Source organism: Thamnophis elegans, chromosome 1 (genome assembly GCF_009769535.1).
Source record: "Thamnophis elegans isolate rThaEle1 chromosome 1, rThaEle1.pri, whole genome shotgun sequence".
Lineage (NCBI taxonomy): Eukaryota > Metazoa > Chordata > Lepidosauria > Squamata > Colubridae > Thamnophis > Thamnophis elegans.
The window spans coordinates 155,288,970-155,316,744 of record NC_045541.1 but is presented as its reverse complement, the minus strand read 5'-3'; the positions used below and the strand labels follow the sequence as shown (position 1 = coordinate 155,316,744).

Below are 27,775 nucleotides of genomic sequence, written 5' to 3'. Positions count from 1 at the left end.
GTTCATGATCTTGTCCCCACACCCACAATCCATCACATGGTCCAATCTTCTTCTTCCACATTGGCATCCACACCCAGCTGCTTCCGGTCAGGTGTACTAGTGCAGAGACAAAAGACGACCTTGGCTTCTAGAATAGAATGATAACAATACATTCCACAATCCTACTCCTGTCTATTCCCCCCTCCCACCAACTATACTAATGAAACAGCGTAATGAAATAAGAGAAAGTGTGGCAGGCCAAAATTCTAAAAGGAATATAATTGCAGGCCTAACATAGGGCTTATTTGAGGGGTCATTTTCCCCCATGCACGGGAGACCCACTTCTTCTGCTTGCTTATGGCAGGGCAGGAGGCCATGTGGCACACCAATGCCACAACTGCAAGGCAGGGGTGTGTGGAGCTGCCCCACACCCCCTGCACCAGCTTAACTCAGGGCCTCTGTAGCCAGGCCATCCAAGCACCAATATCTGCCTTGCCTTGTGGCCACGACACAATAACCCACTCTCCCTCCTGCTGCACATGACTGCTGGTGCTTCCAATGTGAGGCAGGTGTCAGGGCCTGGCTATGGGGGCCCTGAGGTAAGCCAGTGTGGGGCACGTGGAGCATCACCACCATCCCACCTTGCCTTATGTCCACGGCACCGCGAGCAACCAGACGGAATGGGTGGCATCGGCTAAGCAGGCTCTTAAGTAGGGCTTATTTTGGGGACAGGGCTTATATTAGGTGCAAGTGTAAAACATGCTAGGGCTTATTTTCAGGAAAGCAAGGTAGCTGTGGTGGTGCAATGGTTAGAATGCAGTATTGCAGGCTACTTCGGCTGACTACCAGCAGTGGCAGTTTGATTCTGGCAGGTTCAAGATTGACTCAGCCTTCCATTTTTCTGAGGTCTGTAAAATGAGGAGCCAAATTGTTGGAGGCAATATGCCAACTCTGTAAACCACTTAGAGAGGACTGTAAAGCATGTGACTGTATAACTGTAAGTGCTATATAACTGTAAGTGCTATTACGACTTGATTTCAAAAAAAATTGAAATGGATCTTCAGTAAAAGAGAATGGCTTTGATCATGGAAGTATAGATCAGAAAAAGATCTTTTGGGTTTCTTTTACTAAAAGAAGACTAAGCTGCAAAATATGGAATTTGAGCAAACAGGCAACACAAGTCGTTAATTTTATGGTTTTGGAGCAAGTAAGTAGAAATTTAAATGAAGAACGTATATAAATGTTGGTCTTTTGGGGATCTAATAAATGTGTTGTAACTCAGATGCTGCCATAAATGGAAGATTTGCATGCATTCAAGCTTGAATGAATTCTAATTTAATCTCAAAACATCACTGAAAATATTTGCTTTAATTCCAGGTCATGATGAAGAAATTATGTCAAATTTTCAGCATGGTTTACCACAAGAAGTTAGAGGTTGTCTCTAAGCAAAGCCTGTTGATGGACAAAACTTTATAGTCTCTGAATATAGTTTCATCATCTTAAGGAAAGGATTAGGTGTCAAAGAACCATGCATTTTCCTCTTAAGCGATTCTTGTATCCCCCCCCTTTAGAAGCCTCCAACAGTTGCTTTTGATTGTGGAGTTATACAAAAATGTTTAATAAACAAATAACAGATGTTACAATAGAGGTACAAGAGATGATGATAGAATCACTCATCTTTGATCATTTAGAAAGTTCAAAATTGCAGGCTTCTAGATTGTATAATCAAATGTAACATTGTCCTCCTAATGTTTGATAAGAGCAAATGCCTTCATCACATCGTCCATTATTTTCACATAAAGTTGGCTGCTGATTTCAGTTAATATGAATCAATGAGCAGGACTTAGAAATCTCCCAAATTTCAGATGCATCGTATTCATTCATATTGTAGTCTTCGTCATGAATACAGAACTTTCTGGAAATTGTAGTTAAACTGGAAGCATTTCACTCTTCAGAATTTGAAGATTTAGAGAAAAATGCTTCCTTTTATCTGAAGTAAACGAAACTGATGATATTGGGTTTGGCTTGAAACAGAGTGGGTGGCATTTAAGTCAAACCCAGCAACCACATTATATGTAGCCAAGAATAACTCAGTCAAAAGTTGACTTTCCTGAGGTAAATGCTAGCTATCAAGTTGCATTGGATTGAGTTCCAAAGACTACAAGATTGTAGAAAACTTGTCTTCTCCAACCTGATGCCCTCCAAATATAAAAGAATTACAACTGTAAAAATTTCTTGGCCATTAACTATGCTGCTTAGAAATTCAGGTTATTGCCATCTCAGCATATAATAGTCGGAGGCATCAAGTTAAGAAAACTCAAATAGGCATCTCCCTGTAAATTACAGGGTAAGGATAATTTATAAATTTCTTTCCAGGGGCAAATATCCAGTTTCTATGACTTTCTTCTTGACCTTGACCTAGTACAATCTGGATCCTAAATTAAATTACTTTTAATAACGCTGTATTATTTTTCATATGTTACTCAATTTCGTTCATATGGGCACAGTCTAAAAAGGATGAAAGAAATTTCAAATTAGGATCATGTTGACCCAGCTATCTTATAGTGTTTCAGTTGTTGCCTTTATTATTGACAGTGACAATATTGGCAACCAAGAACTTGCAGGATCTAGGTTTGAAAATGATCTTCTCTTTTGATAAGGGAGGAAGAGTATTTCAGGTTTATCTAACAGTAAGGAGTTATTATCTTTCCTACAAAAAAATGCTGCATTATCTCATCCATACAACTTCATTTCCCAAAGATGGATTGAAAATGGCAATCAGAAGACCCATAAAGGAGTATGGCTCAGGTAGACCTCGACTTACAACTATTTGTTTAGTGACCATTTGAAATTACAACACCACTAAAAACAGTCATTTATAACCAGTTTTCATAATTACCATCTTTGCAGCATCTCCACGGTCATGTGATCAAAATTCAGGCACTTGGCAACTAGCATGTATTTATGACCATTGTCCTATCCCGGGGTCATATGATCACCATTTGTAACCTTCCCAGCCAAGTTCTATCAAACAAAGAATAGGGGAAGCCAGATGTCCTTAAAGACTGCATGATTTACTTAACAACTGCAGTGATCCACTGTGGCAAAAAGGCCATAAAATGGAGCAAAACTCAAAATTGCCTTGCTTAGCAACAGAAATTTGGGGCTACGTTGTGGCTGTAAGTCGAGGGCTACCTGTACATCCATAATCACAAGGACACAAAATAAAGAAAAATTAAGTTCGGGGACAGAATGAAGCCAACAATCCATTTCTCAAGGTCATTATCTTAAACCCTGCCATTTGTACAGTTTTAAGTTGCACTTGAAATCCACTATTCCAGAACAAGCAGACTCTGTCCACTTCTGTACTTCTGATTAATTTTATCTTGTTTCCCTGTAAATTCCATGGAATTATCCTTTTGCTATTACAGTCCTTCTGCAGAACTATCTTTGAAATGGGAGAGATTGGGAAGATGCCAGACAACGTCAGGACCAAACATTCTTCTCTCTCCACTCCTTTCTTGCCTCCTGCCCTTCCCTCGGAAAGCGTGTTCCAGTCACCTAGTCTGATGAACAGACTTGATAAAAGGGGCCTGAGCTGTGTACTCACTTTGATCTAAAGATAGCCTTTAAAAGTCAAACACATCATTAGCAGCAAGAGAGGCACTTCCTTGTAAACAACTTCTCATTGACTCAGAATAAAACGCCAAAAGAAAGCCCTCTGCATTGCTCCGGACAGAATGTGTCATCCCTCCCAAAGTAGGGATGCTGACAACACAAGAACTTTTGTGGCCTGGTGCCAGGTGTTGGGTGGGGGATTAGATGCCGTAAGCATTTTTCCTTGTTTACAATAGCTTCTGATATTCCTGATAGGGAATATCAGTACAGCTACAGTATACTGGCTGGTGGGACATCTATTGAAAATCTTGTCTTTCCTGTGCAGCTTGCTCAAAATATGGACCTGCATTAAGATCAGTATGACTCAAGACAGGCTGGTGTTTTATTTTGACAGCGGGCAAAAAAATCCTGTAAATGCTCCTCTTTGGGAATACCACTAATATACCGTAATTAATGATCCAGCTGGTATCCTAATTTTAGGGGGTGGTGCGGATTAACATGCAGTTTTTGTTGGCTTTTCCTGTCAGAGCAGAACAAATATGATTACCTGTGTTAATAGCTTAGTGGAGGACATGAAAGGCATCTCATCTGAAACTTTAAAAAAGGATTTAGAAGATTTAATTATGAATGAAAAGCAAAAAAAAAAAAAAGCCTAAATAGTCATAAGGCAATAGCAATAGCAATAGTTAGACTTATATACCGCTTCATAGGGCTTTCAGCCCTCTCTAAGCGGTTTACAGAGTCAGCATATATTGCCCCCAACAACAATCTGGGTCCTCATTTTACCCACCTCGGAAGGATGGAAGGCTGAGTCAACCTTGAGCCTAGTGGGATTTGAACAGCTGAACTGCTGAACTGCAGTCAGCTGAAGTAGCCTGCAGTGCTGCATTTAACCACTGCGCCACCTCGGCTCCTCACATAAGGCTTTCTTAGTGTCTTTACATTTGGAAACAAAGAAAGGAAGGAAGATATAGGTAGCCCTCGACTTACAACAGTTCATTTAGTGACTATTCAAAGTTATAACGGCACTGAAAAAAGTTACTTAGGACCGTTTCCCACACTTATGACATCGTAGCATTCCCCATGGTCATGTGATAAAAATTCAGATGCTTGGCAACTTATTACAGTTGCAGTGTCCCAGGGTTACCTTTTATTTATTTATTTATTAATTAGACTTATATACCACTTCATAGGGCTTTCAGCCCTCTCTAAGCGGTTTACAGGTTTTTTTTTAGCAAATTGAGTCAGCAACTTGCCCCCACAGTCCGGGTCCTCATTTCACCCACCTCGGAAGGATGGAAGGCTGAGTCGACCTTGAGCCGGTGAGATTTGAACCGCTGAACTGCAGATCACAGCTGCAGATCACAGTCAGCTAAAGTGGCCTGCAGTACTGCACCCTAACCACTGCGCCACCTCGGCAAGCAAAGTCAGTGGGGAAGCCAGATTCACTTAACAACTGTGTTACTAGTACCTTAATAAATGCAATGATTCAGTTACCAAACGTGACAAGAAATGTCTTAAATGGGCCAGAACTCACTTAACAAATATCTCACTTAGCAACAGAAATTTGGGGCTCAATTGTGGTTGTAAGTTAAGAACTATCTGTAGTGCATAGTTTTTTGGGGGGAGGGCTTAAGAATAGATAATAAATAAAAGTGGACAGTATACTGGTCACTTTGTATCCTTTTAGAGCAGTGTTTCTCAACCTTGGCAACTTGAAGATGTCCGGACTTCAACTCCCAGAATTCCCCAGCAGGCGAATGCTGGCTGGAGAATTCTAGGAGTTGAAGTCTGGACATCTTCAAGTTGCCAAGGTTGAGAAACACTGTTTTAGAGGGTCCTTGAAGCACTTGGAGTGCTTTATCTGTGTCCTCGGGGGTTACATGAGCAGTGCTCCTGGTTCCTGTAGTCTGCAATTTTTCTCTCTCTGGAAATCCATTTCTACTCCCACACCATTCAAAGGGTGTTCATCTCAAATTGTAAAGCTAAACATCTGTAGAGTTGAGAAGCAAAAACAAGAAAACCCAGTTGCCTCCTGAAAAAAGCACCCTTGGGACAACCATGACTTGGATCTCTAACAGACGTTTAGCTCTACAACATAACCCTAATCCAGGGGTCAGCAACCCGCAGCTCTGGAGCTGCATGTGGCTCCTCCATCCCTCTGTTGCGGCTCCCTGTCGCCAGTCGGCTCCACAACTGATAGGGCTTTTGGTTAGGACAGGTAGAGGAAAGAGGACGCTGCACTAGGGGGAGACTCAAAGGTGGGAGAAACCAGACTTTTGGTCGGCTACAGAATTGAACAGGTGGGGGGGTTGTCATTTAGGACTTTGGTGGTTCTTTGAGTGTTTAAGGTTGCTAACCCTTGCCCTAATCCTTTGAATGGTGGGGAACTACAATGCATTTCCCGAGAAAAAATTGCAGACTATAGGAAGCAGGAGCTAACATTCAGCCTAACCCTAACCTCAATTGACCCTGAGGACACATAAACCACCAAGCCTTCAAGGACCCTCTAAAATGATGCAAATGACCAGCTGTCTGCAAGGAATATCAATCCTCCTGTTCCCCACTGTCCTGTCAGAGGTGAAGAAGCTTCTTGGATGAGAAGTGAAACATCTTCAAAAGAGAAGAAAAAAAGGAAGCCCGGTTGCCTCCTGCAAAAGCACCTTTGGGACAACCGTGACCTGGATGACTAAAAATCTCTACAGATGATAATAGCATTACTATGAGAACAAAGATAAATATCACGGAGATGCTGTGGTAGTGAATTCCTGCAAGCATTCCCAAAATCCCTTGCAACCTTTACATTCTATGGTACAAGTAGTCCTAGATTTATCAACCATTCAAAGTTACAATGGCTCTGAAAAAAACAATTGGTCCTGGCCCTTAACAACCATCGCAACATCCCCATGGTCATGTGATCAAAATTTATACACTTGGCAACCAGCCTGTATTTATGACGGTTGCAGCATCCTGGGGTTATGCAATCACCATTTGCGACTCTTTTAGCTGCTTCTGACAGCCAAAGTAATTTTGGGAAGCTGGATTTGCTTAACACCCATGTGACTCACTTAACAACTGTGGCAAAAAAGGTCGTAAAATTGGGCACAATTCACTTAGCAACCTCCTTGTTTCGCAATGGACATTCCCATCCCAATTTTTGATGGTAAATTGAAGTTACTTGTATTATGATCAGAACAATTAAAACAATTACCTTTCAGGAGTAAAGTGGGGCTTTAAAAGCTGGTTACTGGGAAAGAATAAGAAAATGAAGATTTTAAAAAAACAATTCAATATATCCAGTCAGGACAGTGTTGACTCTTAGTGATCATGGGAATAGATTTTTTTTCAGGATCATGGAAGAAGGTAGATGCATTCAGATTAGAACACAACAGAATGGAATAGAATAACAGTTGGAAAGGACCTTGGAGGTCTTCTAGTCCAACCCCCCTGCCTAGACAAGAAGCCCTATACCATTTCAGGCAAATGGTTATCCAACATTATCTTGAAAACTTCCAGTGTTGGAGCATTCACAACTTCTGGAGGCAAGCTGTTCCACTGATTAATTGTTCTGTCAGGAAATTTCTCCTTGGTTCTAAATTGCTTCTCTCCTTGATTAGTTCCCACCCATTGCTTCTTGTTCTACCCTCAGGTGCTTTGGAGAATAGTTTGACTTCCTCTTCTTTGTGGCAACCCCTGAGATATTGGAACACTGCTTTCATGTCTCCCCTAATCCTTCTTTTTATTAAACTAGACATTCCCAGTTCCTGCAACCGTTCTTCATAGTTTTAGCTACAGTCCCCTAATCATCTTTGTTGCTCTTCTCTGCACTCTTTCTATTGCAGATCTTCTAGATTACAGATCTAAAAACAATTACTGAGAATACTGTAGAATAAGGGAAGGATGAATTGATTAGATCTGGGCCACATAAAGAGAACTTGTCAATAGAATCACTAAAAGTCAAGTCCAATTAATGGCAGTTAGCTAACATGCTCTGCTTTTCTTTAGCGTATAAGTTTGGGTGATGGGTGAGAAATCAATGTACTTAGGCAGTATTTTGAGGTGTTTATTTGGGAAAACACAAGTGAATAGCAGGGCTAATGCCATTACCAGGGATATTTAATCCGTCCTCTTATCCCAGGATCTGTGAACTTGACACAGCAGTCCTTTTTATTGGATAATTAGAGATACATGCTGAATGTTTTGTGCAGCACCACATGCCTGCTTGCCAAAAAAATGGGAAAAGTAAGACAAGGTCCTAGCTGCCAAGGTGAAGCTCTCCAACTCTATTAGACTGCTGTTTGGCATCTGAATGCAAACCACTTGGTTTAAGGGGAGCAGTCAGTCTAACAATGAGCCGTGTGCTGAGCAGCTGTCTTAATGGTCCAGATTTGGACAAAGAGCTGCTTATTTGAGAGGGGAATTGGGAGAAAAGAAAACTTGGTTTGCTGATCCAGGCCAAATGTCTATCTATGCAGTGTTTGGCTCTAGCAATGTCCTGCCAAGGGTTTCTGGCCATGTGAATGTAATAGCAAGTGCCTACTGTCATGGTATACAATGCTAAACAACCTCTAAACAACTGGACTCCCCGTGGCTTTTTAAAAATAAATTCCTCCTATTTTTTCTGCACAAACACACACACACACACACACTCATAATAATGTGTGTACTTTTTAAAAAGGTACTGCCCTGGATATTGCTGACCTGCAATTTCTAACCCTGCTAGCCGTATGGGGAAATGTAAAGGACTTCATACAATTGAGCGATTTTTAAAAATTGGTTTCCTCCAAAGATATCAAACTTACTATTTCCAGAATTGCAATTTGCAGTGGCCAGAGGCCTTCAGGTAGGTTTGCTGGTCCCAGTTAGAACTCTGTTTTCTGGTCAATTATGATGATTGTTATTAGGCTTTTTCACTTTAGGTTTGTTGATTGACTTTTGAATTCAACCCAGGGAACTCTTTTTGATACTGTATATCAGGGGTGTCAAACTTGCGACCACACATTGTCACATGACGTATTATAACTATTTTCCCTTTCTCTAAAATGGAGTTAGACATGGCTAGCGCTTGATGCCGCAGGTTTGACACCCCTGCTGTATACAGCAACTTGCACAGCTTAATCCTAGCTTGCACAGTCTAAACACTTGTTAAATCTCTGATGCCTGGATGCTTATCCTCAGACTTTTTTACAAGTCCTATCGATGTATCTAACAGTACCGATAAAAATCTCTTTTCATGATTAGAATGAGCTTTCATTGATGTTAAACTGAACCATTTCATTGTTACATTTAGTAGTAGTAGGTTCAAAGCATTTTCCTCTATGCCTTTTAAAGATGGTTATGCTGATCCTATGTTTTTCAATGTTGAATTTTTTTAAATAAACCACTATTTGGAAGTAAGCATTAAACATACAATTAGATAGTGGCTTAAATTCATAAAACCATGAATGAAACATGCAAACTTAGTTAAAGCTGTCAACAAACCATGCTCTTATGGTTTGTTTGTTTTTTGCTGTCAACTTTGTCAAACTGTACCAGACAATGTAATTATACAGAATAACAAAGTTGGAATTGACCTTGTAGGTCATCTAGGTCCATCTAGACCCTATACCATTTCTGACGTGGCTGTCCTGCCTCTTCTTGAAAGCCTCCAGTGATGAAGCACCCACAATGTCTGAAGACAAGCTGTTCCATTGGTTGATTGTTCTCCCTGTTAGAAAATTCTCCTTATTTCTAGGTTGAACCTCTCCTTGATCAGTTTCCATCCACTATTCCTTGTCTAGCCTCCTCTCTATGACCGCTCCTCATATATTGGAATACTGCTATCATATCACTTATGATTCTTCTCTTCAGTAGACCAATTCATACAGCTGCTTGATTATCCCTCTAAAACAAGCAATTTATCTGCAGGAAAAAAAAAATAGAATAGCAGCCACATCCAAAACAAAGGTCCTAAACAGGATAGGATCATTTAACTGGTCTTGCCAGGCTATTCCTCCTTTTTCACAGATCTGGACTTAGAAGAGAAATAAGGAACCCATGTCTGAATTTCCTATTAACTTTCACCAACATCTGTGCACCACAGAATCTCCCCTCACCCACCCCTGTTTAGAACATTCTCTTTGGCAGAGCTTTGCTTTTTAATGGAGAAGAAACTGTTTGCTTTGGATGGAGAAGCACACGGTTACATGAGCTCTACCTGCAGTCCAAAAACAGGACCATTGCCAGGCACAAGGTTGAGCACCCTCCCTCTTCTCTGAGACACAAGGGTTTATTGTGATGCGTTAGACAAAGAGGGTTGTAGCTAGAATGGAGCAGATTTGGTTCAGTTCCCCGCTTTCCCACATGCTATCTGGGTGGCTTCTAGGAGCAGAAATAAAGGCTCTGACACTGCAAAAACCAAATATTTTTGGTGGCATTCATTTTTCCCAGTTGCAAAGTTCTACAGATGAGAGTATGATTTCAGTTTATAAATTTGAGCACTGTTAGTAAGAGAGAAGAATAGGTGGACAGCAGTAAACTATTAAGGTAGAGTGAATAGCAGTGGGGAATCTGCAGTGGGAAACGACCCATTGCTATTAATTAGGGGACGATTAGACCTACAACATTAGTTCTACTGTCTTCTTTGGCATAAATAAAATAATATGAATGAAGGGATAAATGGATGACCTCTCTATGAGAGAAATTTCAAGCATTGTTTTAAGAAAAACGTTTTCAATCTGTTTTATTGTGTAAAATTATGTAGGGTGAAAAAACCCCATAGAATTATAAATATCCAGAGTCCCTCTTTGAGGGAAAAGGGCGGTCTAGAAATGCCAGATATAAATATAATATAAATAAAAATATATCTGATTCTAACATAGTTTCAGTTCAAATGCATTGTTTAGAAAAATCTCCCATGATAAATGGAATCATTTACCCTAATTCTGCCACTTGATAGTATTTTATGACATTGGGCATGTCCCAACTTCCCTTTTTCTGAGGGGTGTATACAATCCATTCTCAAATTTTCTTTCTTTTTTTATTTTTTGCATTAAAGCAGAAGCTTTCCCCCCTCCCACCAATACCTTAATTCCATTCTGGAATTTCCAACCGGGTGTCATTGAAATTAAAAGTTTAAGCTGTGCAAGAATTTTCATTTTAATCTCTACAATTCATCCTAAAATAATTGAAATGTTTGGAAACCCAAGTTTTCATTTAATTTCTTCCAGTTCGGTACATAATTTGAAAAGCTTTTGTTAATATTTTTAGTAACAATAATGCTTAAATGTTTTAAAGATTTATATATTGTTGGAATCCCTAAAACTGGAAAATTTCTTTTGAAATTTTAGTGTTGGGGCTTATATGAAAACACATCAAATGTAAATTATGAAAATTAAGTGATAGTCCTCACACCACTACAAATTTCTCTAACTCCTTAATATAGCTAGCTGAATTAAAAAGAGTCAAGATCATATCAACTGCAAATAGATTTAAAAGATACCGCAAACAGGTTTAAAAGATACGTCTTATCTCCCATTTTTATCCTGTTAATCTTATTATTGGATCTAAGTGCTGCTACCAGCACTTTAGTAGCTTGGTTGAATAGTAAATATGATAAAGGACAACCCTGCTTGGTACCTCTTAAAATCATAATGAGATCTGAATCATAACTATTAAGATTTATCTGGGCATTAGTTGGTCCATAAATATGTTTAGTCATCTAAAAAAAGCCAGCCCCCAAATTTAAATTTAAATAGTGTTTGTTTTAAAAATACAATTTAAATTGAAATTTGGGGCTGGCTTCTCTTTTAAAACATTTGTTTTAAAAATTGTACTTCCTGAGAATCAAAATATATTTAATACATCTAATACATCGCCTGAACTCTGTTAGCCAGCTGGGGCAAGCCTACTTTACCCCCTGTGGTGTACTGTGGATAGTGCACATACATAAACAAAATGAACTAGCAATTTTAGGGTGCCAGAACTACTACCCCCAAACCAGAGGAAGTTCTCTTGGCAGTGACTTATGACCTTCTGTATTGGCTTCTCCAACAATAGCAATAACAATAGCAGTTAGACTTATATACCGCTTCATAGGGCTTTCAGCCCTCTCTAAGTGGTTTTACAGAGTCAGCATATTGCCCCTACAGTCTGGGTCCTCATTTCACCCACCTTGGAAGGATGGAAGGCTGAGTCAACCTTGAGCCAGTGAGATTAGACCCGCTGAACTGCAGATAACAGTCAGCTGAAGTGGCCTGCAGTACTGTACCCTAACCACTGCGCCACCTCGGCCTCTGCTTCCCCAAAACCCAACAGGACAGATTGCAAATCAAGATCATATGATCACAGAGAACTGGGCAAATCATTGCAAGTGTGAAAAGCTTGCCAAGTGCCCAGATTACAATTTTTAATTTATATGGACTTCCAACCCACACATTATGACTCCAGGTGGCATATAGCTATAAAAAATAGAATTTAAAACTTCCAGCAGCACCTGTGACTGTGCAGTCTGTGCAATGGTCATAATTTTGGGCATTGAACTTAAGTCCCTGTCAGTGCTGTCATGATTTTGAACAATAAAACATTAAGCGAGGAATACCTAAAATTTTGAACAATAAATCATTAAGCGAAGAATACCTAAAAGGATTATTTTGCAATTAAATATTCTGTTTGAGCTGATCTATAAATTTACATTTTGAATCAGTTTTACAAAATGAAAAAATTAAGTACAGGTAATCCTTGTTTACTGATCACAATTGTGAATGACAGCTCTGTCATTAAATGAAGTAGTTGCTAACTGAGAAATCATGGTACTTCTGTTTTCCATTTCTATATTCCCTGCCCTTTCAAATTCTTAGCTCAGCGCTGGGATAATGAGCAAGAAGGAAATTTACATAATATGTATTTACATTCATTGGAGAAGAAGAGATTACAAAATAAGAAACAGGTATTCCTTTCAATGTGTGTTCCCCATTGTGTTCCTGCTTACTCTCTTGCAATCCTTTCCTCTCCAGTCTCTCCTCTCTGTGAGTGTGGGGAAGAAACGCAAGTCACAGGCAAGACAACACATACCGACTAATGGCAAACACATCACTGAGGGATGTCGTGAATGTCATAAATACAGGCATGAGTTAAACAGTTATTTATTCAGCACTATCTTTGAACAGTCACTGAATGAAGCTGTCAGCAGGCAAAATCTTTTTTCATTTCTTCCATTCAGTCCTGTCCACCTGTATGGAAGAAAAATGATGTTCTTTAAGGGTTTATATAAGTTGCACATATGTCTAAGAGACTAATGCTAGTGTTATTTTGGAAACTAATCTTATTTCTTATACTGAACTGAACACTCACAACATTACACATGGGAATGCTATATCAGCAATTCAGATCCAGAACAGAGCCAGTAGTCATAAAGTAGAGAAAGCATATTTCAACGAAACATTAGAAGAAACTTCGTATAAATACTGTGCGACAGTGTAACTGATTGCTTCACTTTACAGAAGGTTTTCCTTCAGTGGACGTACTGAAATATGGACATGGTTGGGCACCTCTGAGCTACATTCCATCCTGCAGGTCCTGAATTGTTTCAGGAATTAAATTAGGCTTCATTAATCCAATTTTCAAATTCTGTTACATCTGTCTCTATCTCTAAGACTGAGAAAGAATCCATTTTGTTTGACCTACAGAATGATCAAGGACTTCCTAAATGCGACTTTGATCTGCTCTAAAGTCTTAAGAGTTTGCCATGTTTCATTTCGAGATGGTGATTTATAGTGGCAAGATGCTAATACAGATTAAATTCAGAATTAAATAGCACTTTTCCATAAAACATAAAACAGCATTCCCCGTACTTGCGGCTTTCTAAAATCAGTTGGCATGGTGTTTCCAGGATTCCCCATAATTATAGTTTTTAAGAAACTCACAAAGGCTCATTTACTCATCACACTTTCCACCAAATGTGTCTGATGATGTTCTACTTGGGATTTCTGTTAGAAAAGCTGTTAGACTTTAGTTCTTATGGAGAATGTAAAAACTACACACTGCAAAGGTTTCTTTCATTCTATCAATTATTCATTTGATTTAGATCTGCTTAATAGTGTTTTGCTCTCAAACATCATATCTAGAGGGCATCAGGGATGGAAACCTTCATGAAACAATGCAATAAAAAACAGTCTCACCTGAGAAAGGCAAAGGCCAAAGGAAAACCTTATTTACATGTAAAATTAACCTCTCTAAGTCTTCCCAAAGGTGCTTTTTCAAGAGGCAACTGGACTTTCTGATTTTTCTTTGAAGATGTTTCGTATCTCATCCAAAATCAGTTCAGAAGAAGCTTCTTGAATGAGAAGCGAAATGACTTCAAAGAAAAAACAAGAAATCCAGTTGCCTCTTGAAAAAGCACCTTTGGGACAACCATGACTTGGATGACTGAGAATCTCCATAAACACCTCTCTAAGTCTTGTAGACCAACTCTTAAAATTCTCGCCATTGGCCATATTTTCTTAAGTATTCCCTAACTGGAAGTCCCTATGCTTAGAGAGTATCTGATTTAGGGTAGGTCACTTTAAAATCAGCACTTTGAATTCAGAAAACAGTTCTGCTTTTCTGCTCTGTAAGTCTTCTTGCTCTTGCTTCTTGGCGACAAAAATATCAGTGGGCAGAAAGGAGCAATGCTTTAATAAATCCAAATGGACACGGTTGTCTTGAAGAATGATCAGCCATGTTTTCCATAAGAAATATGAATCATTTGAGCAGAAATGAAAAGTTTATTTCTCTATAAATAAAATGTAACACTATATTTTCTCATCCTGACAGCCCATGGAGTTATTTTTTAAATCTTAATTATCCTAGCACCTTCACCACTTTTGGAAAGCAAGGGAATGAAGAGTAGCTAGGGCAGGGGTGTCCGAATTCTGGGAGTTGAAGTCCACAAGTCTTAAAGTTCCCAAGTTTTGACACCCCTGAGCTAGAGGTTTTGAAATAAATGAACTACAGGTAGTCCTCGACTTAGCCATTCATTTAGTGACCGAAGTTACAATGGCACTGAAAAAAGTGACTTACTGAATGACCGGTTTTCATATGACCATTGCAGCATCTCCACGGTCACATGATAAAAATTCGGGCAACCAGCATGTATTAATCACAGTTGCACTGTCCCAGGGTCATGTGATCACCTTTTCTAACCTTCCCAGCTGACTTGTGACAAGCAAAGTCAACATTGGAAGCCTGATTTGGCTAATAATTGCAAGATTCACTGAACGACTGCAGTGATTCATTTGACAACAATGGCAAGAAAGGGTGTAAAAGGAGGCAAAACTCACTTAACAACTCTCTAACTTAGCAACCAAAATTTTGGCCTCAGTTGTGGTCCTACGTTGAGGACTACCTGCATCTGTCTCTTCTCAAATTGGTGCTTTTTCTAAGAGCCCTCATGTGGTCAGAGGAAAACAGTCTATAGCAGGGATGGCTAAGCTTTTTGTCCTCACGTGCCAAAAGCATGTGCATATGTAACAGCCTCGCCCCCCCCATGTCTGTAGCCATAATACAATGCACGTGCAACCCCCCATGTACCCCGCCCCTGCGCATATGCATGCACCACCCCATGCATGCATGCATGCATGCATAACCCCTGCACATGCATCCCACCCCCCCTTCGCCTATTTTTTTGCTTCTAGGTTGGTGCAGGAAGCTTTTCAGGCCCAAAATGGGGGATGGGGGGCACTTGAGCGGCGACCTGCACCCCATTTGGGGCCTGGAAGTCCTCCTGTACCAACCTGGAAGCCAAAATGTGGGGGCACACAAGGCCCCAAAATGCAATGCAAGCAACGCCATGCATGCGCACGCATATCCCTTGCCTGCTGCCCCCCCCCCGCGTGTGCACAACAGAAACCCAAAGAACAGCTGGCCTGTGGGAGGTGTGCATGCATGCGCCATGGAGCTGGGATAGGGCAACGGCTGGTGTGCCCACAGAGAGGGTTCTGCATGCCATCTGTGGCACGCGTGCCATAGGTTCACCATCATGGGTCTATAGGAAGATCTGGCTGTTACCCAAACAAGAGATAGATTGAAAGAGAACCAACCTACCCATTATATAGTCTAGCTGTCAGCCATTTGCAGCTGCCTGACCCAAAATTATATCCTTATAATTAAATCCTACCAATTTTGTTGTATTTAAGTACAATGACAATAAAAATTATATTTTTCCCAAGCACAAATCTCAACGACACCTCAATAACAAGCTTTTGCAAGAAAAATGTAGGAGCGTTACAGGAATCCTAGCAAGTGAACTTTAGACCAAATATATATATGGGTACATGAGGGCAGAAAATAAGGGGGTCTTTCTTGCTCATTCTTGTGCTGTACAATAATTACAAGGTATCAGATATAAGGGTAGCCTCAGGTGCCCATAGTTTGGGTAATGGACGTGATTCCTGCTTAGTCTGAAAACCAACCTTCACGTCAAGCAGTAGAAATTAAATGCTTACTTTTTAACACACAACAGCCGGTGAAATTCCTTCACTATGACTTCTTTGCTTTTTTGCGGTATAATCACTTATCAGACATTCCTGAATATATCTGCGCCTATTTTATTGGCTCCAGTCTAGCCTGTTATACAGAAGCTGTCACCGTTCAGCTAGACTTTATTACACCTCCCATAAATTCTAATCTCTATGCATGGTGGATATGGTAAGCAGTCGGAAGGAACCAAGATATTGAAAATATTGAAATGAAAACCAATAGGTAATGAATTGAATGTAATTGAACACAAAAGAACATTTATATTACTAATTGTATAACAAAGACATTTAAAAAAATAACCATTGAAGTTGGGTAGCTAATAAGCTGACATCAATAAAAATGATCAATTATTTCTTTGAATCTTATTTCTCAAAAGCTTGTTCTCTTCTTGCAAGACCTGCAGTTAGACAGATACTCCTAAAAAAAGATCCTGCACATTAAAGATAGTTTTTTCCTTGAATATTCAAGATATGGCGTGATCAAGACTGTTCAATGAACTACTAGAAAGTCCTTGATTTAAATTCTATTGCTGCCATGAAAGTACTCAGTGACAATTTCCCCTAAATTGCTTTTAAGGGATAATAGGTATACCTTGGTACCTAACTGCATTTGAAACTCATCACATGTGGTACTCAATGCATTTTTGACGTGAAAATTTTGTCCTGGTTCTAACTGTTTGGTACTCAACACGCAGCTGGAACCTGCCAATGTGAGCTACTTCGTGACTCACTACATTATTCCTTATGGGAAAACTTTGTTTGGTACGCATTATTTTTGGTACTCATGGTGCCTCCCAGAACCAATTAACAATGATATTGAGGTACTACTGTACCTAGTCCTGGAGATAATAATAGACATTAATGTATTTCAGCCATCGGATTGTTGTTTTGCTCCAGGATTCTCACATATAACCATTTGATCTCTATTAGAAATAGACTCTTTCGTCCAATTCAGCTGAACTGTTTGACCCACTTCCCTGTGTACAATTTGAAAGAATTGAAATAAACCAGGTTGTGCAATGAATATATTTGAATATGAGAAAATACTACTTTTTTCACAATACTGTTCTGGTACGAAAACCATAAACTTAAAAAAAATGAGTTAAAATGGTATTAGACCTAACTTACTATTTGTTACAGGTAAAGTGCTAACTTGAAAAAGAAATCGATACCTATGAAGATTCATCTTAGTCTTTTCTCAAAAATGGTTATATTTTCAATGAAACAATGATGAAGAGCAAAATGAGGAGGCAAGACTGCAATGGAAATTGATATAAGCATGTAATATCTATTTAGTCTGAGTGAATTTAGATGTCTAAAATCATATTAGTTGCATCCTGGTATTCTCAGGGAACTTGGTGACCAAAACATGGTGATGTTTTTTGTGAAATCAGATAAATTAATATAGGCTCTAGAACAGATTACAAATCTGCCATCAATCAAAAAGAATGTTATAATTATCCAAATTCACAAAGGAATTTGAAGAGATGACAAGAATGTCAATCAAATTTACATGTAAAATGATATAATTAAGACTGCCTAAAACAATCTTGATGTTTTAGGCAGTCTTAAAAGGAAAGTACTAAGAAATAGAAATCAGTGATATAGGATGATGTTGTATTTCTAAAAAAAAGAATGCAGTCAAACCTTACAAACTAAATATGAATCAGCACTCTGAAGCAGTTACAAAAAGTAAATGGATTGTTTGCATTAATTATTGAGTCTTGTTTCCGAATGCAATATTGTTTCTGGATCATGGGATCTATTAGTTCCATTGTTGGTCAGAATTCAGAGAAATTAGAATAGGATCTAGAACATAAACTACAACACATTCAGAAGAATGTGCCATTTGCCCAGAAAAGGATTATTATAATACTAATTTAAGTATTGTTAAAAAGAGATTATTCATTTGTTGTATAGTTTTTGTAGCACACCCCAATCCATAGTATCTGTTGAGCTTATAAGAAAGTAATAATAATACAAATATCTTGATAAAGAGCCCATAACATAACAGAAAGCAAGTGGGTGCGTGCATGCGTGCGCGCACACACACACACACACACCACACACGAGTACCACATATTGTAGCACTTTTTAAGTAACCAAAAGTATGCCACATAGAAGAAGATCAAGAGCTGTTTTCTCACATAAGGACCAGAATACTGAATATAATGTCAAATAAATGAAATGAAAATGAAAGTCACAGGAAGACAGCAGATTCCATTTGAATGTTAGGAGAGAGAAAAAGATCTCAGTGAAGCAATATCAGTCTGAGGGACCCATTTGCTCAGAAAAGTGGTGGGCTTCCCTTAATCAGATTTATTCAAACACTGACTCACAACCACCAGTTGGGACACTTTGATTTAGATTCTTGCACCGGGCAGGCTCTTAGACTTCATAACCTAATTCACATCTTCCAAATCTGTGATTTAATTTCATGCATATGTATCATATCTAAATCCAATCTATAGCACAAATTTAATTACTATGCCTATGAACAAATGAATCAACAGACATGGCATGTGCACTCAAACATCACAGGGATTAATCTATCCCATGGGTAGACACACTTCATTTATCATTTGATACATTTCTCACAATGCTTGATGAGGTTAGCTAGGGGTGAAGTAACTGGATCCAGAAGTCAGGTCCAATTAAGTCGGCCATCTCTAGTTTATACCCTTTCCAAATTTGAGATGTTCTCTTTCATCCAGAATTTTTCAGATAAATATCTGTCCAACCTGGCCAGTTGGATTTATGAGCTGGTGAACTGCATTTTTGAGCTGATTGAACTAGCATTAAATGCAAGTTATTTGTGCAATGTTTTATGGAATTTATGCAGTCTACATAACTACATTAGTTAAAATAATCATATTTTTTCTGTCTGTTGAGGATTGAAATTAAATCACTACCAAATATAGCTAGATCTAAGCAGGCCCTTTATATGCTATGCATCTTGGGCATGGAGCGCCCTGGGGTAGCTGTTGGTAAAAAGAATGGATTGCCCTTGCTAGCTCACCATCTTTCATAAAGTTGGAAGCATTTTAGATTCCAGGTTGCTAGGAATTTTTTTCAGGTCTTTTTCAACAGGCCACAGCATTATAATCCTTTTCAGACCCATCTTTTATCAGTGTCTCTCAAACAAAGTAGGCAGGAAGACTTCCAAAATGTATTTATTTTTCTTGGACTTTTTTAAAAAACCAATTAGACAACCTGGAGAGTGAAAAACGCAGATAAGCGCGAAATGCTAACAAGGGAAGCTGTCTTACTAAATCTGAACAGACCCTTTGTCTATCATCTAATCCAGTGTTTTCTACTTTGGTAGCAACATTATTCTGTGGTCTTGTACAAGGAAATGTTTTGCCCATTCCTTGTCATGGACTGACAGGGCCTTCAGCATATGCAACATAGGCTGGTCCTCTGAGTATAGTTCTTCTCTATAACAGACAATTCTGTTCTTTCCTTTGTTTCAATTAGATGTCCCCAAGAGCTATGGGATTGTCTGAGGTCTTAAATATGCTATCAGTATGTACCTCTAAAATATGACATACATTTGATCTGAGATTCCTGTTGTATATGTGTGTAGGATAGGGTTCGGCAACCTTAACACTCAAAGAGCCACAAATGTCCTAACCGGCAGCGCCCCACCCTTCAATTCTGGAGCCAACCGGAAGTCCGGTTCCCCCACCATTGATTCTCTCCTCCTAGCACACCTTCCCTTTTGTCTCTGCTGACTGGAAGTCCAGTTCCCCCACCATAGAGTCTCTCCTCCTGGCACGGCATCCTTTTTCCTCTATCTGTCCTAACCGAAAGCCCTATCAATTGTGGAGTGACAGGAAGCATCAGCAGAGGGATGAAAGAGCCACATGCGACTCCAGAACCGCAGGTTGCTGACCCTTGATGTAGGAGAAGAAAATATTGGACAGAACTTTCAGTTCTTAGTCTGGAAAGAGAGATTGTCTAATGGCATCTCCAACTTATCCTCCCCAAAGAAGCTTATTTATTTTCCATGACATTCTATGTTATTTTCTATGTTGCTTTCATACCACTGAAAAACACACTGTGAATGATATGGCATAATTTGCAGCTAATCAAAGTATTCTCTTGTCTGTGGAGAGTTTTGATTTTGTCTGCAACTCTTAACACAGCAGCTGCTTCCAGCAGTGGATGTGCTCCATAACCAGATTGGGAATTGGGTGTAAATTTGTATTTTGACTTGATACCAAATGCAGAAAAAAGTTCTTTCAAGATACACTTGGGTTAATTTAATACTCTCAATATGTTCCATAGAGTGCCAGCAAAATGCAGAAGCAATGCATTAAACTACATAAGTATTTTTGGTGTATGATCAAATTTGGTGCTTTTTTTCTCAATACCTACTGCTTTTTGGATTCACACTCCTCCTCCTCCTCCTCCTCCTCCTCCTGTTTTCTAGTTTTAAATCATAGCACATTTCCCATACCTGAATGTTGAACAGAATGAATGCTTAAACTGTTTATACTAGTTATAGATATTCTTATAGTAAAATATTGAGCTGTTTAACAGTAAGAAAATTAGAGCATAAGATCAGGAGAGAAAAAATGGCTTAAATCATAGTGTTTTGCTTGGGGGGGGGTGTCAGAATGATACCAAAGTAGGTACTAGATAAGTGGATAAAAAAATAAAAAGAATTGGTGCTGGATAGGTACAGGATTTTGTTTCCAAAATTCTGTAGCTCCAGACTTTTATTGCAGGTACTCAGAGGCATGGTTGGCTGGCTACATTATATGGTCATCATGGTTAATCATTGATAATCATGCTGCCCATGATTTTGCCCAAACTATTTTTAAGTTATTTGAATCACTACAGAGGTGGGTTGTTACCGGTCCAGGTGAACCGGTAGTGGAAATTGGGACTGGGTCGCCAAACTGATAGGGACCGCAGGCCATGCCCCTGAACCAGTTCCCCGGTCACCACTGGCTTGGGTTTTAATCATTTTTTCATGTTCGGCGCATGCACAAAACAATTTCCACTCAACCGCAAACGCATGCGCAAAACAAACCAGAAGCAGCGCCTGCAGCAACCCACCCCTGAATCACTACCTTTTGAAGCTGATGCGTGTGAAGTGTATGCAGTGCTTTTTTATCTGTCTTGCAGCTCTCAGTTTATGTTATAATACATCCTCAAATCTGACTTCATGTTTTCATATACATATGCAAACTGACACTGAATGTGCCTGAGAATATGTGTGCTTTTGCATACATGCTGCCAAACTTCTTGCATTTTTCCCATTCTTGTATTCAGTTTTTAGAGAACTCAGGAGTGGTATGGACAAAAGAGGAGCTTGCTGAACAGCAAGTAATACTTTGTGGTATTGGGCCTGTTTTGGTGAAAAACAGGCTGTTTTTTGCTCGTTTTTGCCCCCTCATCCTCCCAGGAGCACCCTGCAACACCCCCCCCCCAAGGCTATTCATGCCTTTTTTGGGGGGGAAACGGGCCTGTTTTCATTTTGGGGAAGTTTGCAGAGTGCACATCTTTCTATTTTCTCTGTCCCTCTACCTACCTACCTACCTACTACTCTCTCTCTCTCTCTCTCTCTCTATCTCTCTATCTATCTATCTATCTATCTATCTATCTCTATCTCTATCTCTATCTATCTATCATCTATCTATCTATCTATCTATCTATCTATCTATCTATCTATCTATCTATCTATCTATCCCTTTATCTATCTAACTATCTAATTACTCTCTCTCTCTCTCTCTCTTTCTCTCTCCCTCCCTACCTACTGTATTTCTCTCTCTTTCTCTCCCTCTCTATCCCTTTACCTACCTACCTACTTTTTTTAAATTTGCCTCTTCAAAACCTTGGTGTGTCTTATACTCTGGTGCGTCTTATACTCCGAAAAATACAGTAAGAATAATGGAAAAATCTAGTTTCTCAAAAAGGCAATTTTGTTTTGTGAGAGCTTGGGGGAGGACATATTCAGGAGACTCTTTATATAAAAGCTTGCATGCTCTTTGTCTCAAGAACCCTGTGCAAATAGCAAGAAAGTTATGCTCCAGTTATAGCAATAAGTATAACTCAATGGCATTTGTTTTCAAAAACCACATGTGAAATAATGAAGGTTACCTGTAAGCATGGAGGTCAGAAGATAATAAAAACAATATGATATGAAAACTGCTTGTTAAAGAACAAAGGCGTGAAGAGACAATCAGTGTTAAGGTCAGAGGAATATCAAGTCTTGATGAGTTTATAAAACTAAATGAGCTCATACGCTCTGCTGCATAGTTACCAATCAAAACTTTAATATTACCATCTGTTCTCAATCTCTCTCTCTCTCTGTTTCTTTTTGTTCCCATTTAGGATTTAGTGTCTAGAAAGAAAGATAGTAAGGATTGCACCATGGCTCCGAGAAAAAGGAGTGGGCGAGGGATCTCTTTTATCTTCTGCTGCTTCCGAAGTAATGATCACCCAGAAATCACGTACCGGCTGCGGAATGACAGCAATTTCGCCCTGCAAACCATGGAGCCCGCATTGCCCATGCCTCCGGTGGAGGAGCTGGATGTTATGTTTAGTGAGCTTGTGGTGAGTGATGGGATCATATTAAGTTGGTGGAGTTCATAACTCAAAAATTGTCTCTAACGGAGTAGTGGTCTTAAAATGTTAGGGGAAAGGTAGTAATGGTCCATCAAGAGTGTCTCAACTCATTCAAAGAAGTGCAAATTTATCAGACTTTGCAAGATTTTTTTTTAATATTGGGCAAATGATTATGATAAACATAGCAAACTTTGTAACCTGATGTGTGGTAATTTAGGAAATAGTCTGCCCTGGGTTAGGAAGAGATGCATCAGTATTTGGTTGATAAGTAAGGATACTCTGTATTTTCCAAAAAAATAAAACAGAAGTCATGTATTTTTCTATAAAAAGTACAGTTGTTGCACGTTCCTGACTGGGTTTGCAGATTGAGTTAGATTGCAATCCTTTAAAATGTTATTTTAAAATGAGGACATAATTGGCTGAGCCAATATATAAAAACAGGACATACAGTAAACCACTATATAAATCACAGTGAAAAGATATATACAACTAACCAAATCAGAAGCAAAGAAATCACATTTTTGGTAGAGATTTCCATGGAAGATAATCATCAGACATGACTTCACAGTGGTGGCTTTTGGCTGATTGAAACTTTTGCAGCAGTTAGGCTGGATTCATACAGCAAGCTGAGGCACGTTAAGGTTAGCTTTTGCCAAGCATGTTGTATAAATTCAGCCATTGTGACTTCTGAATCATGGTTTAGGGCAGTGATAGTGAACCCATAACACATGTCAAAGGTGGTGTGCCACAACATTTTGGGAAACATGCTAGTGCACACCAGGCAAGAACTATTCTTGAGAGCATGCCTTGTTCTTGCATTATTTGGAGGAAGACCACGTGAGAATGGGGAGTGCTCTTGTTCAGCCTCCGAAAATCGCACAAGAACAGGGTGTGCTTTCACCTGATTTCAAAAGCTCCAGCAACAGAAGAAGAGGGTTTTCTGAAGCCACCTCAACAACAAAGGCCTCCTGCAATCCAGAGCTGCCTCAGGTAGGCTGCAGGGGCCTGTCAGCAGAAAGCCAATACTGCTTCTTTCTAAGCAGGTTATGGAAGAACTTGAAAATCACAAAGGATTGGACCGTGGTTTTTTTTTTAAAAAAAATACATTAATATGTACATGACTGTTTCTCTTTTGTTTGGGGGAGGGAGCTGACACACCAGCAGAACCAAGGTAGACATTTTTGGACACACCGAATCCAAAAGGTTCGCCATCATTGGTTTAGAACTTTGTGTCATAGGAAACTAGCCAAGTGTGTTCTGTTCAGGAAGTCACAATTATATATACAATGGAAACAATGATTTAATATGACATGTGGAATCGGTCATAGTAAGTGTCAAAAGTGGATTAGCAACCCAGATAGCAGGTATAAGTCTAATAACCACAATGCAGCAGTCTCTGTACAGAGATATTACGTTCAATTCATTTAAAACCATTCTGTTAAAGAAAAATATAGGAGTTTGGCAAATGCTGTTATGCCAAAACGTGAGATGGTGCCAGTCCATCTCCAAATTAACTATCTGTTCTCAACCTCTTTGGAATAGCATTTCCTCCCATCTCACTTCCTTTTTCTTGTTTTGGTTCAGTGAAGGCTAACTTCATTTTTTAAGCAAGTTGTTGGCATTGTCATGTAATACCTATATTTTCTCTTTAACTGATGTACGGCTTAGTTGAGTGTTGCATTTCAACATTAGTTAAATGGCTTGGAAACTCCTACAGCCCCCTTATAAGCTTACTGGATAACAGAAAACGACCCACTATTAAAAAGGAGCAAAATATATCTTGGCAGCATTGCAATACCCACTGGCATTCTGCAATTCCTTGGCCTCTCTGGCCAGCAGGCGGGTTTATTTTGCTTATATAGGAATATGTTTAATTACCTTGGCTCAGACAGAAGAGATGACTTGAACATGTTCAGAAACACTGAAAACCTCTTTGACAGACACTCTTAGTCAAACAAATTAACTTTGGTAACATTGGAAATCTGATAATATTAGGATAAGATAACTTTTGATCTAGGGATTTAATATTTCCACTGGAGAGAACATTTAAAATTTCTGCTTAACTTTGTGTTAAGCATGTTGAGATTTTGAGAATAGGAAAAAGGGAAAGAAAAGACAGCTTCAGAGAAAAAATTCCCCTGCGTTTGGACTCAGTTGAAAGAACTAGTCAATAGTAATAAAAAAAAAATGTTAGCCACTTCAGGAAAGAAGCTTGAGTATACAGTGAAAACATGTTTGACAAGTTTGAATTATGAATTCCCCTTCCCCAACAACATTCATTGCATCTAGAAGTGGCCTTCATTTAGCAACTGCCTGGTTTAACAATGGTTCATAGTTATGATGGTGATAAAAAAGTAACTTTATGACCAATTCTCCATTTATGATTTTCATAGGACTATGCAGTATGCAGCAAAGAAAACATGAAGTAAGATTATAAGCAGCTGTTGAGATCACTTGGCAACTGCTTTGTTTAATGACCAAGTTGCCAATCTCAGTTTTAGTCACTAAAAAAAGACTGCCTATATTTTCAAGCCAAGACTTGATAGCTTTATCATTTAGTAAGGGAACACAATAAGGGTACAGCTATTACTTTACAAATATAATTAAGATTACGATGAAGTTTTAATTAAATCAAAATACTTAAGATAGGAGCTGACAACCTAACACATTGAGCAGGAATTTTATAACCATTCAGAAAAAAAAAAGAACAGTAAGAAAACAGGAATGAAGAACAAAGATCAGAATAAAGTTTCACCTCATTATCACAATTATCAGCATTTCATCTCCTGCTGAATTCTCTTGTGTATTGTGCAACACAGAGATCCTATATTAGCACATTTTAGGAAACCCTGAGTTTTAAACAGATAGACAAAAACCTTAACTGGGAGACTTGTAATTCTTCCAAAATAGCCAAATGAAAACCGAATATGTTAATATAAAGTAACTACTATACAGTATGTGTGAGGCAAAGAGGAAGAGAAAACTAGGGTGGAAGATTGAATGGAATGTCTGAACATCTGAGTAGGATCAACATGCATTACAATATTTTCTTTTTTTATCCTATCTCTGTTTATGTAAGTTTATATTTTGTTGGTTTCCCTGAAACACAAGTGGGCATCTTTAGGTATGCTGGCAAGTGATGATCCTAGATGACTCCTATCAACCACACTTTTCCTGCCCTTCTGGCTGCTGTGTCTGCCAAAAACTGCATTAGAGAAGGGGCATTCTGCAAGGAAGATGTGACATACATGTCTTTTTCCATAGCATATTTGTTGGTGGGCTATTATGCCTGTGAATGAGGATGATAAGTGTAGTATTCATTTTTGTTATTTGGAGCCCAAAATGGCCTCATATATAAGCTCATATTGATGCTTTTTTCTCCTGAAAACTTAATTGCTTATAATATTGAAGTGATACACTTGAAACATACAAATCCTTGGGCTATCTTCCCAAGTATACATTTGATGAAGAATCAGTTCATATTTGACCAAGCTCAAGAATACTCCCAAGCAGGTATAATTCTAAAAATCTGAACATCAGAAAAAGGGTTGCATTTGGAATGGTGAAATTGCGATCAGAGCACAAAAACTCATTGCATACAATAATTTCGAAACAGCCTAATTGGTCATGTATGGTTAGAAATTCAGAAAGAATAGACATAACTTATTGCATCAAATTTTCCCTGATGTCTTGTATTTCTTTGGAAATGGGGAGAAAAAAATGGCTACTGTCACCCAAGCCCAAGATTCATCTCGGGAGCATCTACACCAACTATGGATAGGTTTTGGAACTGAGCCCACTAGGGGTTCCTCCCCTCTTTATCAGCCTCTGCTTCCCCCAAACGCTTCCGGTGCATTTTCTTTCATCCTTCCTTCCGTTGTGGCACCAAATGATAGGAGCAATTGTTGCAACGACAGCATCTCATGATTGAGTAGGAGGAGGAAGGCACGGCAGGTGTGAAATGGCTGGGCAAAGCATGGGAATGATCTGTTCTTGGCCAACAGTAGCTCTTCTGGGAGTTCCCTGGCTCAGTTTGGCCACCCACTAATGAGCACTGCTGCTGGCCCAGCAGAACTTGCTCCCCCACTCTAGCCAGGCCCATTGAAAATGCAACCTGAGCCAAGTGCAAGAATATTGGCTTGGTCTGTTATGGTCTTCCCTGAGAAATTGAACTGGGAAAAACTAGAGAGCCATTCCTGCTCACTGTGGTGTCAGTGAGCTGGGCCAAGCATGGGATTGATCTCTGCTTGGCTAGCAATAACACCTGTTGGGGTTGGTAGGTCAAATGAGAAATGTTCCACTGCTACCTTCAGTCAGAAGCTCTTTGTTGTAGAAGTCAAAGTTTCTGTTCTCGGTTCTTATCACTTTTACTTAAAACACATGCAGAGAGAGAGAGACAGACAGACATACAGACACACACACACATGGATTAATTTCTTGAGCTAGATTTCTATTCTGAATATGTCACATTTGTGAAAGTAAATACCATTGATCACAATGGGACATAAATTTGAGGAAAGGTTCTTGTTACAGCTTATATCCTACCTTTCCTTATGATGAGGTTCAAGGTTGGTATATGTAGAATCTCTAAACGATCCCACCCAGCACCATTTGCTTTTTCTTTTTTTTTGCAAAATCAATACTGCCTTCAGATCAGAATTGCACTAAAGCATATATAAAGAAGTGTGAAAGGTAACAAGACGTATATTTATTTTCAGTTCTTCTTGTCCCATCCATCCAAACAGAACCTTAATAAAAGGCGTGCACATCCAATTACCAAAAGGTTTAAGGTGAAAGCATAGGATCATTCTGATTTCCAGTTGTGCTTCAAAAACTCAGAAAATCAGAACATCAGCACTGTATATCACACCACAAAAGTAGCCATAAAAGACTTTGCTTAATCTAATTCTTTCTTATGAATCTACGAGTCAAGATCTCCAGAGACAGATACTCAAGAGCTTCACGTTCCCCACTCATTTGATGGTGATGTAATGCTGGCCTGGGTGCAGAATTGCAGCTCTCCCCCACTACTTATTAACCTCTCTGGCTGTCGGAGTAAGCAGCTGCCCTGTCTTAGTTCCTTCTGCAGAATTGCCAATGCAAGT

The 27,775-nt window shown here is 39.2% G+C and overlaps 1 protein-coding gene across 2 annotated transcripts in view; it reads left to right on the top strand.

Moving 5' to 3' along the window:
- DAAM1 (dishevelled associated activator of morphogenesis 1) overlaps positions 1-27,775 on the top strand; it is a 159,610-nt gene that overhangs the window by 41,071 nt on the left and 90,764 nt on the right. For both annotated transcript variants that reach the window (XM_032235975.1, XM_032235982.1), the window contains exon 2: positions 22,437-22,658. In XM_032235975.1, the coding sequence (XP_032091866.1) occupies positions 22,476-22,658 (183 nt within the window). In that variant the 5' untranslated portion in view covers positions 22,437-22,475. The remainder of the gene's footprint in view (positions 1-22,436; positions 22,659-27,775) is intronic.